This window comes from Phyllopteryx taeniolatus, chromosome 17 (assembly GCF_024500385.1).
Source record: "Phyllopteryx taeniolatus isolate TA_2022b chromosome 17, UOR_Ptae_1.2, whole genome shotgun sequence".
Taxonomy (NCBI): domain Eukaryota; kingdom Metazoa; phylum Chordata; class Actinopteri; order Syngnathiformes; family Syngnathidae; genus Phyllopteryx; species Phyllopteryx taeniolatus.
The window spans coordinates 9441675-9454575 of record NC_084518.1 but is presented as its reverse complement, the minus strand read 5'-3'; the positions used below and the strand labels follow the sequence as shown (position 1 = coordinate 9454575).

Sequence of the window (12901 nt, the reverse complement as noted above, 5' to 3'; positions counted from 1 at the left end):
AGTTACCTATGCCATTGGCACAGCCCCATACCATCACAGATGCTGGCTTTTGAACTTTGCGTCCAAAACAGTCCAGATGGTTCTTTTCCTCTTTGGCCCGGTGGACACGACTTCCACAATTTCCAAAAACAAGTTAGTGATTATTTGCTAAAAACAATAAAGTTTATCAGTTTGAACATTAAGTATCTTGTCTTTGTAGTGTATTCAATTAAATATAGGTCAAACATGATTTGTAAATCATTGTACTCTTTTTTTATTTGTTTAACACAATTTCCCAACTTGATTGGAATTGGGGTTGTACTTCTGTTAGGTTTCTACTGACAGTTTTAACAAATGGCAAAAAGTGAATTATTTTTGTTTCTTTTTTTGAAAACTGCAAAACTCCCCTTTAACGTAACTGCACTAATGCTAAAGCACCAGAAAATACTGCTTTACGGCGCTTCTAGAGGAGCATGGATGTTAACATTTTAAATTACAATGTACACGACAACAGTGGACATTCCTTGATAATTGGTTGTACTACCTGATATTTGGAATGCTATTTCTCGACTGTATATTTGTTTTATTGTATTTTTATCTTATTACATACGCACACATATTCTATATAAAATGTTTCATAGATAAACAGATTAAATATAAGAGAACATTGCCATTTAATTTCATGTAATTTAAAGGAAATATACTATATCAAGATATATGTTGTCAGGATATAAAGTTACCTTTATTGGGATATAATATTTTGTCCATATCGCACAGCAATACTTCGGTTGTTGTTAAAATGAAAAAAAAATGTAACTTCACGACATCATAAATATATAATTTAAATTGGAGACTCTAAATTGCCCGTAGGTGTGACCGTAAGTGCGAATGGTTGTTTGTTTGTGCCCTGCGATTGGCTGGCAACCAGTTCAGGGTGTACCCCGCCTTCTGCCCGATGATAGCTGGGATAGGCTCCAGCACGCCTGCGACCCTAGTGAGGAGAAGCGGCTCAGAAAATGGATGGATGGAAGTTAATTTAATACTTCATGTAGAAAATATTAGTTTTGTTTGGAGTCTTTCTGGTGGTAGTTGTTTGTTTGGCCTGAGATTTAAGTGTTCTTGACGAAATCAAAATGTTCTTGACAAAATATTCAGAATGTTCCTAAGAGGTGATAATTTTAATTTTTTTGCATTTAAAAATTGACAACGTGAAAATCTTTGATTTTGCAGGATCTGAGCAAATTGGAGATTGATTGTCATGCAGGAAAAGACTACTGGCACTTTCAATTGTATCCAATAGATAGCTAAACTTTAGTCCAAAGCAACTGTACGAGAGTGGTTTCATCGCAGTTTTGCTTCAAATACTGCCATAGCATGACCATTGTGGTAATCACAACTGTGCTAACAAGGTGGCACTGTTGCTTAGCTACACTTGATGAGCCCTTGGAAGGCTGGACTCCATGAGACAGTCTCTTATGCAGCGAGGCAAGCGGTCAAGCTGGATGCAATATATTGGCTTCTTGGTGCTGCTGCTAATGTCACAACCCTGCCCGTAGCCCGCACTGCCTCCACCCATGTATTTTTGTCGCCGCGGCCCCGCTCTCCCTCCCCCTTAAATGGTGTGGGCAGGAGTGGTACGGAAGACTGCATTGGGAAGCTTCGCGTGGAAATGGTCTTTGCTGTTGATATTGCTCTAGCACCATTCTGGTGACAACAACATGCCGTTGAAATGGAAAAGCGGTTCTCCTGTCAGCTGGAAATTCCCAGTGCCAGTCCTTAAGACATCCCGGTCCTCACCGCTTTCACCTGCCTACATGTGAGTAATAGCATTCATACTACGTTTATGTGGATTCGGGAAAATTTTAGTTTCTTTCTCACTTTTTGGGAATTTTAATAAATTTTTGAACATTTGACACTGTCACTTGTGGTTCCAGTTTTGTGTTCACAAACGTGATATTGAGGGTTGTAGCGTTGAAAGAGATTAGCCTTGTCCAGCATGCATTTGATGCTTCTCTGGCACGCTGCTTTGCTCTCGGGCAGGACTCAATCCGCTGCTTGCCTGGACACGGCAAGCACCACCATGTCCACGACTTTTCCATCTCCTTGTTTATTTGGAAATGGAGACTCATTGGCTCGGGAGGAGTCTGCCTTTGTCAGGATGTCTCGCTTGCCCTGGTTTAGAAGCTATTGTCATCTGCTACTGTTCTGGGGGGGAGGGTAGACCAGGAGGTCTTCACACAACCTTTCGCCATCCTTTCTTTTCGGCCTTCTTTTGATCAGCTCTCCACTAAATGGTCCTGTTTTCTATGGTTTGATTCCAAAGAGTGAAAATGTGGGTGTGTGGCTTTAAATAATTTGAGGGAAAGCTAGGCCACCATTTGGGGTAATTGTATTGGCTTTTTTGCTCAAGTGGATTTATTCAATCGTCAATTATTGCACAGATTTACTTTTGAGCTGCTTTCGAGTTTAATTTTGTTAGCTTAAAGAAATTCAGCACTGCAATACACTGCTGTTTTTTTCCACCTAATTTTACCGTAGTATCACCATTGAATTGTCTTGAGGGTTGACAAATATGCGCATATTCCCTGTACAGACATGTTCAATGTTAGTAGTTTATTAATGCTTTAATATAGATATCAAAAGTTCTCTCTACGTTTTAACTAGGCTTTACACTATCAGGATTTTTGGGGCCGAGCACCGATCAACGAGTTTAAAAAAACTATAACCGATCACCGATCCGATCACAAGATGGAGGAATGTGTCTATTTAAATGACCTGTTCATTTACTGTATATACTTGTGTACTTAATTACTCCATAAATTATATTTACAATAAATAATGTATCTTTGTTCCTCTATTTATGCCAGTGAGGCATCGTGACAGACAGAGCAAATGAATGGTCTTTTATTAGATGGCAGGAAGTAAATACAGTAATTATTGTATCCACTTTTTGCGACATTTTTGTTTGTTGGTGTGCCGTGAGATTTTTCAATTGTAAAATATATTCCTTGGCTCCATAAAGGTTGGAAATCACCGCTCTAGTCAGATCGTGTGTTCTAATCAGTCAGGTCAAACCAACATTACATGACAGAAATAATGGGTGCTAACTTACTGTAATTAAATTACTTTATTTTTAATTAAATTACTTCACCCACACCGAAACTTTAGGGCATGATTCGACAGAATGGCGGCATGTTTACGTCCAACCGTTCGTGCTACCGCTAGCTTGCTAGACTACAGAACATTTTATTGCCTGCTTGTGAGCCGTATCGTATTAAAAGTATGTGAACATACCTCAAGCAAGCCTTAAACAAATGTCCTCTCCTGTCCTGAGCACCGGTGACCACCAACACACGTTTTTCCCCATTTTGTTTTTATAATAACGTCGGCGCAATCCACTCTTGTGGCTACAAATAAACTAGCTTTTGGATTTAAATATACTGTGCACGCGGCGATGCAGAGTTAATGTGCTTTGCGGAGCTGATCAATGACGTCATTGATCGGATCGGCGAATTATGACATTAAAGCCGATCAGCATAAAATGCTAAATATTGGCCGATACCGATCAGCCCAATCAAATCGGTGTGAAGTCTAGTTTTAACACGATTGTCTTGTTAGATGTTTATGTGACACACAAGCACACTCATACACACATAGAGGAAGGCCACAATAACCCCCGTCATTGAAACAGTTTTGGTAAACGGCCGTGCACAAGCCTGCCACAGTAGCTGTGACCATTGAAGCCTCCGCCCTGGTCCTTTTACATCCCGACCCATATTGATCCTTATAGTCTGTACTAGGTCGAACATCCAGCCATATATCATTCTCATCGTCAAGCACAATTTCTTATCTTATCTTCAACCTTCCTCTTCTGTGTATTCTAATAGGGACCATGTGTTTTTATATTTTTAACTGTTTGTTCTTTACCATTCAACACATTTAAGACTCAGTCACTTGACTTTCGACAAAATAAAAATAATACTGGAATATTTTAATTGTTGTCTGGTCAGCATGCTACATGAAAGCCCAATGAGATTCATCAAGAGCATGCAAGTGGCTGAGGATGGCGTTTGTGTGACTTGTTGAGGTTGTGTGCGCACACTGGCAAGTGAAACATGTCAAGCCCTCAGGCTCCACCTCACTTCATCTCACCAGACTGCTTGCTATTTTGAAATATTTCTATTGTAAGCTGTGTTTTTGGGTAGGTTGATATCGGGCCCCCAATTATAGGTTACTCTGTGGTCAGGGAAACGTCGCTCTTTGTAGTCCTTTACTGTGGAGCCCTTGAGGCTTCAGTGATATTTATAACTGCATGCTGCTTGGTTAAAGGTTATATCCACAGCTAAGGTTTTGAATACATATTATTATTTTTATTTTTATTTTCCTTCTGCCAACTAGCTAATGTGGGTAAATAGAATTATTGTACGGTATAGATTTTACACTTGACAGTTTTCCTGCAAGGCATTTTTCAAGTGTCTGTCAGACCCTCGTGTGGCAGCAGAATCTCTTGTGCTTGCGCTCATGTGATGATTTTTGGCAGTCTCTCAGGCAAACGGTTCAGACAGTTTGAGAATCCTGCTTTATTATCAACCGGGATTCTTTTGATCTGTAAAATCCAACTACAGTATCTGCGTTCCAAAAATAATCAAAATGCTGTCGGTTTGACAGCTGACATTAGAGCTTGAGTTTTTTTTATTTTAATTTTTTTATCAGTTTCACTTTGAATCTTACTTCTACTGAATAAATAAAACACACTTTCATGGCTAGAAATACAGACATTAATTAGTTGCAATGTTTTTGGCAGATATAGCCCAACTTGAAATTCAATTAAACTGCGTCTTTCACAACACATAGCTGTCTGACTGACTACATAGCTCGTTTCAAAATATCTGCATTAAAATGATTAATTAAAAAACATCCTCTAATCAAGAAATGAGGCAAATGTTTGGATAAAAGCTCAATTCACAGATAAATGCAACAAAAGAATGCTTTCATGAGGAAAAAAAAATACGTTTGGCCCAACCAGAACCCAGACCTAAATCCAATTGATAATTTGCGAGGTACGCAGACAGGGTTGTGCACAAGAGAGCCTCACTATTAGATTTGGAATGCTTTCTTTGAACAGAAGCATGCTCCAATATTGCCAAGTCAGTATGTGCAATACTGATCGATTCATACCCAAAAAGACTGAATGCTGTAATTAAAGTAAAATTTGCTTCAACAAAGTATAAGATTTAGCATGTACACACTGCAACCATCTTATTATGCTCTTTTTGTTTGTTTCCAGTTGAATTATAAAGGTTATATTTCACATTATCGTAATTATTACAGATTTTACAGGAAATTAAAAGTGCCCTTTCCTTCACTATGTATGAATAAACAGTGGGGCAAAAAAATATTAAGTCAGCCACCAATTGTGCAAGTTCTCCCACTTAAAAAGATAAGAGACACCTGTAATTTTCATCAAAGGTGGTATACCTCACCTACAAGAGACAAAATGAGGAAGAAAAAAAATCACGAAAATCACAGTCTGATTTTTATAGAATTTATAAGCAAATAAGTATAAAATAAATATTTGGTCACCTAGAAACAAGAAAGATTTCTGGCTCTCACAGACCTGTAACTTCTTCTTTAAGAGGCTCCTCTGTCCTCCGTTCATTACTTGTATTAATGACACCCGTTTGAACACATCAGTATAAAAGACACCTATCCACAAACTCAAACAGTCACACTCCAAACTCTACTATGGCCAAGACCAAAGAGCTGTCAAAGGACACCACAAACATAATTGTAGACCTGCACCAGGCTGGGAAGACTGAATCTTCAATAGGTAAGCAGCTTGGTGTGAAGAAATAAACTGTGGGAGCAATTATGAGAAAATGGAAGACATACAAAACCACTGATAATCTCCCTCGATCTGGGGCTCCACGCAAGATCTTACCCCGTGGGGTCAAAATGATCACAAGAACGGTGAGCAAAAATCCCAGAACCACACAGGTGGACCTAGTGAATGACCTGCAGAGACCTGGGACCAAAGTAACAAAGGCTACCATCATTAACACACTACGCCACCAGGGACTCAAATCCTGCAGTGGCAGACGTCTCCCCCTGCTTAAGCCAGTACATGTTCAGGGCTTGTCTGAAATTTGCTAGAGAGCATTTGGATGATCCAGAAGCGGATTGGGAGAATGTCATATGATCAGATAAAACCAAAATAGAACTTTTTGGTAAAAACACAACTTGTCGTGTTTTGAGAAGAAAAGAATGCGGAGTTGCATCCAAAGAACACCCATACCTACCGTGAAGCATGGGGGTGGAAACATCATGCTTTAGGGCTGTTTTTCTGCAAAGGGACCAGGACGACTGATCCGTGTAAAGGAAAGAATGAATGGGACCATGTATCGTGAGAGTTTGAGTGAAAACCTCTTTCCATCAGCAAGGGCATTGAAGATGAAACGTGGCTGGGTCTTTCAGCATAAAAATGATCCCAAACACACCGCCCGGACAACGAAGGAGTGGCTTCGTAAGAAGAATTTCAAGGTCCTGGAGTGGCCCAACCAGTCTCCAGATCTCAACCCCATAGAAAATCTTTGGAGGGAGTTGAAAGTCTGTGTTGCCCAGCCCCAAAACATCACTGCTCTAGAGGAGATCTGCATGGAGCAATGGGCCAAAATATCAGCAACAGTGTGTGAAGACTTACAGAAAAAGTTTGACCTATGTCATTGCCAACAAAGGGTATATAACAAAGTATTGAGATGAACTTTTATTATTGACAAAATACTTATTTTCCACCATAATTTGCTAATAAATTCTTTAAAAATCAGACAATGTGATTTTCTGGATTTTTTTCTTTTTCTCATTTTGTATCTCATCGGGAAGGTATACCTATGATGAAAATTACAGGCCTTTCTCATCTTTTTAAGTGGGAGAACTTGCACAATTTGTGGCTGACTAAATACTTTTTTGCTCCACTGTACCTATGATGAAATTTGCAGGCCTCTCATCTTTTTAAGTGGGAAAACTTTCACAATTGGTGGCTGACTATACTTTTTTGCCCCACTGTGACTGGTTCAGTAAACCAAGTAAAATATGCACAGTGCTCCTCCAGAACATACAATCTTAAGCGGTAAAAGAAATGGTGCCGTAAAAGGTGTGATGTGAACCTTGTATCAAGAACCGCAAAAAGCAGTTGTCTTTCGGAAAATACATCAAGTCCTTGTGCACTTGTGTTAAAAATCCAAGAATCCCATTAGGGATCATTCATTTATTCATAACAGGCACTTTTGTCACATGTTTTGTCACCCTGTGCTCACGCATCACACTCTTTCAGAATGTCAATTGTCTCCTTACTTATTGGATCGACACATTATTACTGTGCTTTTTTCACCATAGATGTATGTCAAGCAATCGCTATATTAGGAAACATTTGTAAGTGTTGAAACATGCCAAGATTTTTTTTTTTTATATAATTGTCCCTTTAATAATTCCAGAAATCAAGTATTGAAACATAGTCCTATAACATTGCAATATTACTTCCTTCCCCTGAACCATTGTATTTGTATCCACAAATAAGTTATGTTTCATTTTAGTTTTTCTGTGGAATAAATTGACGGATTTCATTCTGATGATGACCATCTTAATTTTATTAAATCTGTCCATGTGTATGTGTACTGTACATTACTAAATGCAGTCTACCTGAAAGTGTGATGGAATAGAGCTGTGCGACAGAGCGTTTATCAACAACACTGCAAGGCGTTTTTGTTCTTTTTCTGCCCAGCTGCCTTTGATGTGCGGCAGACTCAAACAACCACTTTGAAATTTCACTGAAATTGTAGTGTTTTGAGTTATCAGTTTATCAGAAGGAAGACGTGTGCTGAAGCTGTCCAAGCAGGTGGGAAGCTTGTTGAAAAGCAGCGTGTATAAGGTCCTACATGAGACACGCGGTCTTTGATGTCACCATTTGCTCTGCCAATAATAATAACAAAAGTTGTCGTCATGCATTGAAAGAGTCAGATCATCACATTATAGGTGTCAACTAAGTAGAACTTCGACTGCATTCTCCCACTGCCTTTGCATTGTTGCTATTTTGAGCCTGGATTGATCTGGTATGAGTTCCTTTGTAGCAGGAGGTATGTCTGAAACATATGGCTGGAGGTGTTGTGTTAAGAGTTCTTGTAGTCAATGAAAATGTACATCAATAAAACAAATGGTCTGAAAAATCACTTTAGGTGTGAGTGCTTGAGTTAGACACTGAACACATTCTGTGAAAGTCAAATGTATTGCCGGGCCCTTGTATTGATTGTTATATTACTATGGGATTTCTTAAATTGCTCTTGACACTACTTTGCTTTACTTGCTATTTTCTATCCTTTCATGTAGCTGACAAACCTTTCACTGACTACAACGTTTTTTGATGAATAGTGTTTGCATATGCCCATGAGCAAACGTGAACGATTCTTCAAAGGCATTTTCACTTACATTCCTCCATACGTCCCTGGGGTTAAGTTTTACGGACCACAACATTGTCTGGCAGATGTCTTCCAACCTAAAATAAATGAATTCATGATGTTTCTATTGCTTCCCAGCTAGCTAAGACTGCAAAGCTATTCTTATAAATCTTTCAAGAGCCACTGTCATCTCACGTAAAAGCCAAGTTGACTTTAGGTTCTTAAACTGTCACTGGTAGAATGATCTTTTTAAGCTTTCCACTGACATGAAGGGGATTTGATAGACTGCCACTTTCGTTCCGTCCTTACTCGTTTCTTCATTCCTTAACACTTTTTAGTTTCTTTGACTTTCTACTTTTTCTCTCAAATTCTCAGAACCTCAATTGGTAAATAAGGTTTACTTACTACAGATGTAAACTTTCCCGGACCTTTAAATTAGGAGCCTTATTGTTTGTGATTGTGATTTTTATTATTATTTTTTTTTACATAAATTCAGATTACAAGTTACAACAGGTCTGAATTAATTTATTTTTACTGTATTTCAATGGCCGACTGGTTAGAGCGTCTGCCTCACAGTTCTGAGGACTGGGGTTCAATCCCTGGCCCCGTCTGTGTGGAGTTTGTATGTTCTCCCTGTGCCTGCGTGGGTTTTCTCCGGGCACTCCGGTTTCCTCCCACATGCCAAAAACATGCATGGTAGGTTAATTGACAACTCTAAATTGCCCGTAGGTGTGAATGTGAGTGCGAATGGTTGTTTGTTTGTTTGTTTGTGCCCTGCGATTGGCTGGCAACCAGTTCATGGTGTACCCCGCCTCCTGCCCGATGATAGCTGGAATAGGCTCCAGCACGCCCGAGACCCTAGTGAGGAGAAGCGGCTCAGAAGATGGATGGATGGATGTATTTCAAATAGTGGGTGTCCCTGATGGATGCCTGTCCCAATTAGTCACTGTGTGCAGAGTCCACTTATGACAAGTAAATACCTCCCTCGAGAAGATGCCGCCCTTTTTTTCCTCGAGTTGGAAAAGAGTTGTAACAATAATTACTCATACATGGACATTACTCATACATGGACATTGGTCTGTGTACCAACAAAATCATTTCGCACATTCAACAACAATAAGCCGTGGTTCACTGCTAAACTTAAGCAGCTTCGCCAAGCTAAGGAGGACGCATATCAGAGCGGGGACAGGGCCCTGTATAATCGAGCTAGAAACCAGCTGACCAAAGAAATTAACATTGCAAAGAGGATCTATACAGCAAAGTTGGAAAAACAGTTTAGCGCAAACGACTCTAAATCAGTCTGGCATGCATTCCAATCGCTGACTAATTACAAGCGACGATCCCCCCAAGCTGAGAACAATAGCACACTAGCCAACGACTTGAATACCTTCTACTGCAGATTTGAAAAGGACAGTTTCACACCACACACCAACCCGGCCGCACCCGCGACCACAATCACACCTCTGACCTCTGCGTTAACCATCCATGAACAGGATGTGAGACGCATCTTCAAACAACAAAAGATTAACAAAGCGGCAGGCCCGGACCACGTGTCCCCATCCTGCCTCAAAGTCTGCGCGGACCAGCTCGCGCCAGTCTTCACTCAGATCTTCGACAGATCACTGGAAATGTGCGAAGTTCCATCCTGTTTCAAACGCTCCACCATCATCCCAGTCCCCAAGAAACCTGCAATCTCGGGTCTGAATGACTACAGGCCTGTCGCTTTGACATCTGTGGTCATGAAGTCCTTTGAACGTCTTGTGCTGGACCACCTCAAGAGTGTCACAGGTCCCCTGCTGGACCCCCTGCCGTTTGCCTACCAAGCGAACAGATCTGCGGATGATGCAGTCAACATGGGACTGCACTTCATCCTAGAACACCTCGACAGTGCAGGGACCTACGCGAGGATCCTGTTCGTGGACTTCAGCTCAGCGTTCAACACCATCATCCCTGAACTCCTTTCATCCAAGCTTCTCCAGCTCAGCGTCTCACCTGCCATCTGCCAGTGGATTTACAGCTTTCTGACGGGCAGGACACAGCAGGTCAGGCTGGGGGAGGCCACCTCATCCACACGCAGCATCAGCACTGGGGCGCCCCAAGGTTGTGTCCTCTCTCCGCTGCTCTTCTCTCTCTACACAAACGACTGCACCTCAGCGAACCCGACTGTCAAACTCTGAAGTTTGCAGATGACACCACTGTCATCGGCCTCATCAAGGACGGTGACGAGTCTGCATATCGACAGGAAGCGGAGCGGCTGGAGCTGTGGTGCGGCCGACACAACCTGGAGCTGAACACGCTCAAGACTGTAGAGCTGATCGTGGACTTCAGGAGGCATCCTTCGCCACAGCTGCCCCTCACGTTGTCCAGCTGCCTTGTGTCAACCGTCGAGACTTTCAAGTTCCTGGGAATTACAATCTCCCAGGACCTGAAGTGGGCGACCAACATCAACTCCGTCCTCAAAAAGGACCAGCAGAGGATGTACTTCCTGCGGCTTCTGAGAAAGCACGGCCTGCCACCGGAGCTGCTGAGACAGTTCTACACAGCGGTCATGGAATCAGTCCTGTGTTCTTCCATCACAGTCTGTTTTGGTGCTGCTACAAAAAAGGACAAACTCCGACTGCAACGGACAATCAAAACTGCTGAAAGGATTGTCGGTACCCCACTACCCACCCTTGAGGACTTGCACGCTGCCAGAACTAAGACAAGGGCGTGCAAAATCCTCTCGGACCCTCCCCACCCCGGTCACCAGCTCTTCCAGCTCCTTCCCTCAGGTAGGCGCTACCGATCATTGCAAACTAGAACTAGTAGACATTCCAACAGCTTCTTCCCTCTTGCAATCAACTTCTTAAACAGCTAACTTATAATTCCATTACAACAAGCTGGCAATTTTTTGACTTGAGTTCGTTGTCACATTTCTGTGGGGCCAATTATGTATTACTCGTGCACTCACTGTAGTTGTCTCGCCGTGCTGCACTATTTGCATATAGTGGCCACTCATGCCAGAGTAGCATCTGCTCCATTTGCACACTGATTGAGGAGTATCTGTAACATTTGCACAACCATTGTCCCAGATTATTGCACTACTCGTCACTTTAAACCGCATACACTCCTTGAAGTCTCAGTGCCCTTTGCACAATGGTCATTGCACCGGACTATTGCGATATTAGCCATTCGAACTGCTCTAAGTGCTAGAGGACTCTGCATCTTTTTGCACAATTGTTGTTTGTTGTTGTTTTTTGTCAATGTCTTTATGTCTCCAAAGTGTTCTGTAAATTGACTGTCTGTTGTACTAGAGCGGCTCCAACTACCGGAGACAAATTCTTTGTGTGTTGTGGACATACTTGGCAAATAAAGATGATTCTGATTCTGATTAAAGAGTTCACCTCTGAATCCATTTCTGTTGCCACCTCTGCTGCAAACCAAAATAGCAGCACCAAAGCATGAAAACAGTCTATCTGATTAATTATAATGCAGAGACTTACTACACATTTTAAAAAAAAGTTCTCTTGTGTTATTAAGTGATGTCTCGAAATGCTTCAGTTTTTCTGCATTTCTCAATAATAGCCCCTTTGGCTTTGTTTTAACTGGACTTAACTTGACTATTAACCGAGAGTATCCGTTTGAGAGGAAAATGAGAAAAAGCCTGATCTAATATTGCTTGTTATTCTAAAAATGCATATACAGTGGGGAGACTTTTTATTTTTTAAATAAAAAATGAATGAACCTACAATAAGCGTTTTGGGGAGTGGTTCCCCCCCCAAAAAGAAAAAATGTAAAGGGGGGGGGAAAAAAAGGAAACTTATTGGGAAAAAAACAACAACTGTGAATAAGTGAATCCACGGGTGCCGAAATGCAAGTATGCGGGGTCCACTGTATACAAATACAGACCGCCCCCCCCATTAATAGACCTGTAGTTGAGTAAATACATCCCCCCACGCCCCTATATGAGCATATGGCAATAGGCTTACACTATTCTCCAATGACAGCATTACTCAGTTGAGATCAATAATACGTGTGTTCAACTGCTTTAAGGGATTCTGTCTCCTTTTGGATGCTGTAGCTGTTGTCTTCTTTGTTTCATTCTGGCAGCCACCAACACTCCTTTGTGGTGTGGACAAACCACTCTCTCCTCCCTGGCTATCCGCCTTGTCACCTGATAGGGTAAATTTAAATGTGTCCTCTGAATGTGATCACTGTGCATTCTAAGCAGTGGTGGTGGTGTCAAATTCCTGCAAGTCGTATCGCCATCCTGTGTGACCTTTCACCTCAATTTAAAAAATAAATAAATAAATTAATTAATTAAAAAATTAAAAAAATACAATAAATAGTGGTTGTAGTGACATCTGTTTGGTGTGTGTCTTTGCTTTTAACAAATTCCCATTAGTCTTCCTGTTCTGTAATTTTGTAGAATATGAAACGCTTGGCAACCAGCTCAGTTGTTTATCCATCACAGGGCCATCATGTATTTGACTTAT

General features: G+C 41.2%; 1 protein-coding gene across 6 annotated transcripts in view; it reads left to right on the top strand.

Moving 5' to 3' along the window:
* klhl13 (kelch-like family member 13) overlaps positions 1 to 12901 on the top strand; it is an 81368-nt gene that overhangs the window by 12344 nt on the left and 56123 nt on the right. The window contains exon 1 of one of the 6 annotated variants that reach the window (XM_061750828.1): positions 1108 to 1795. The exons of the other annotated variants lie outside the window; for them this stretch is intronic. Within the exon in view, the coding sequence (XP_061606812.1) occupies positions 1698 to 1795 (98 nt within the window). The 5' untranslated portion in view covers positions 1108 to 1697. Of the gene's footprint in view, positions 1 to 1107; positions 1796 to 12901 lie in introns of those variants that run through there. 6 annotated transcript variants of the gene reach the window in all.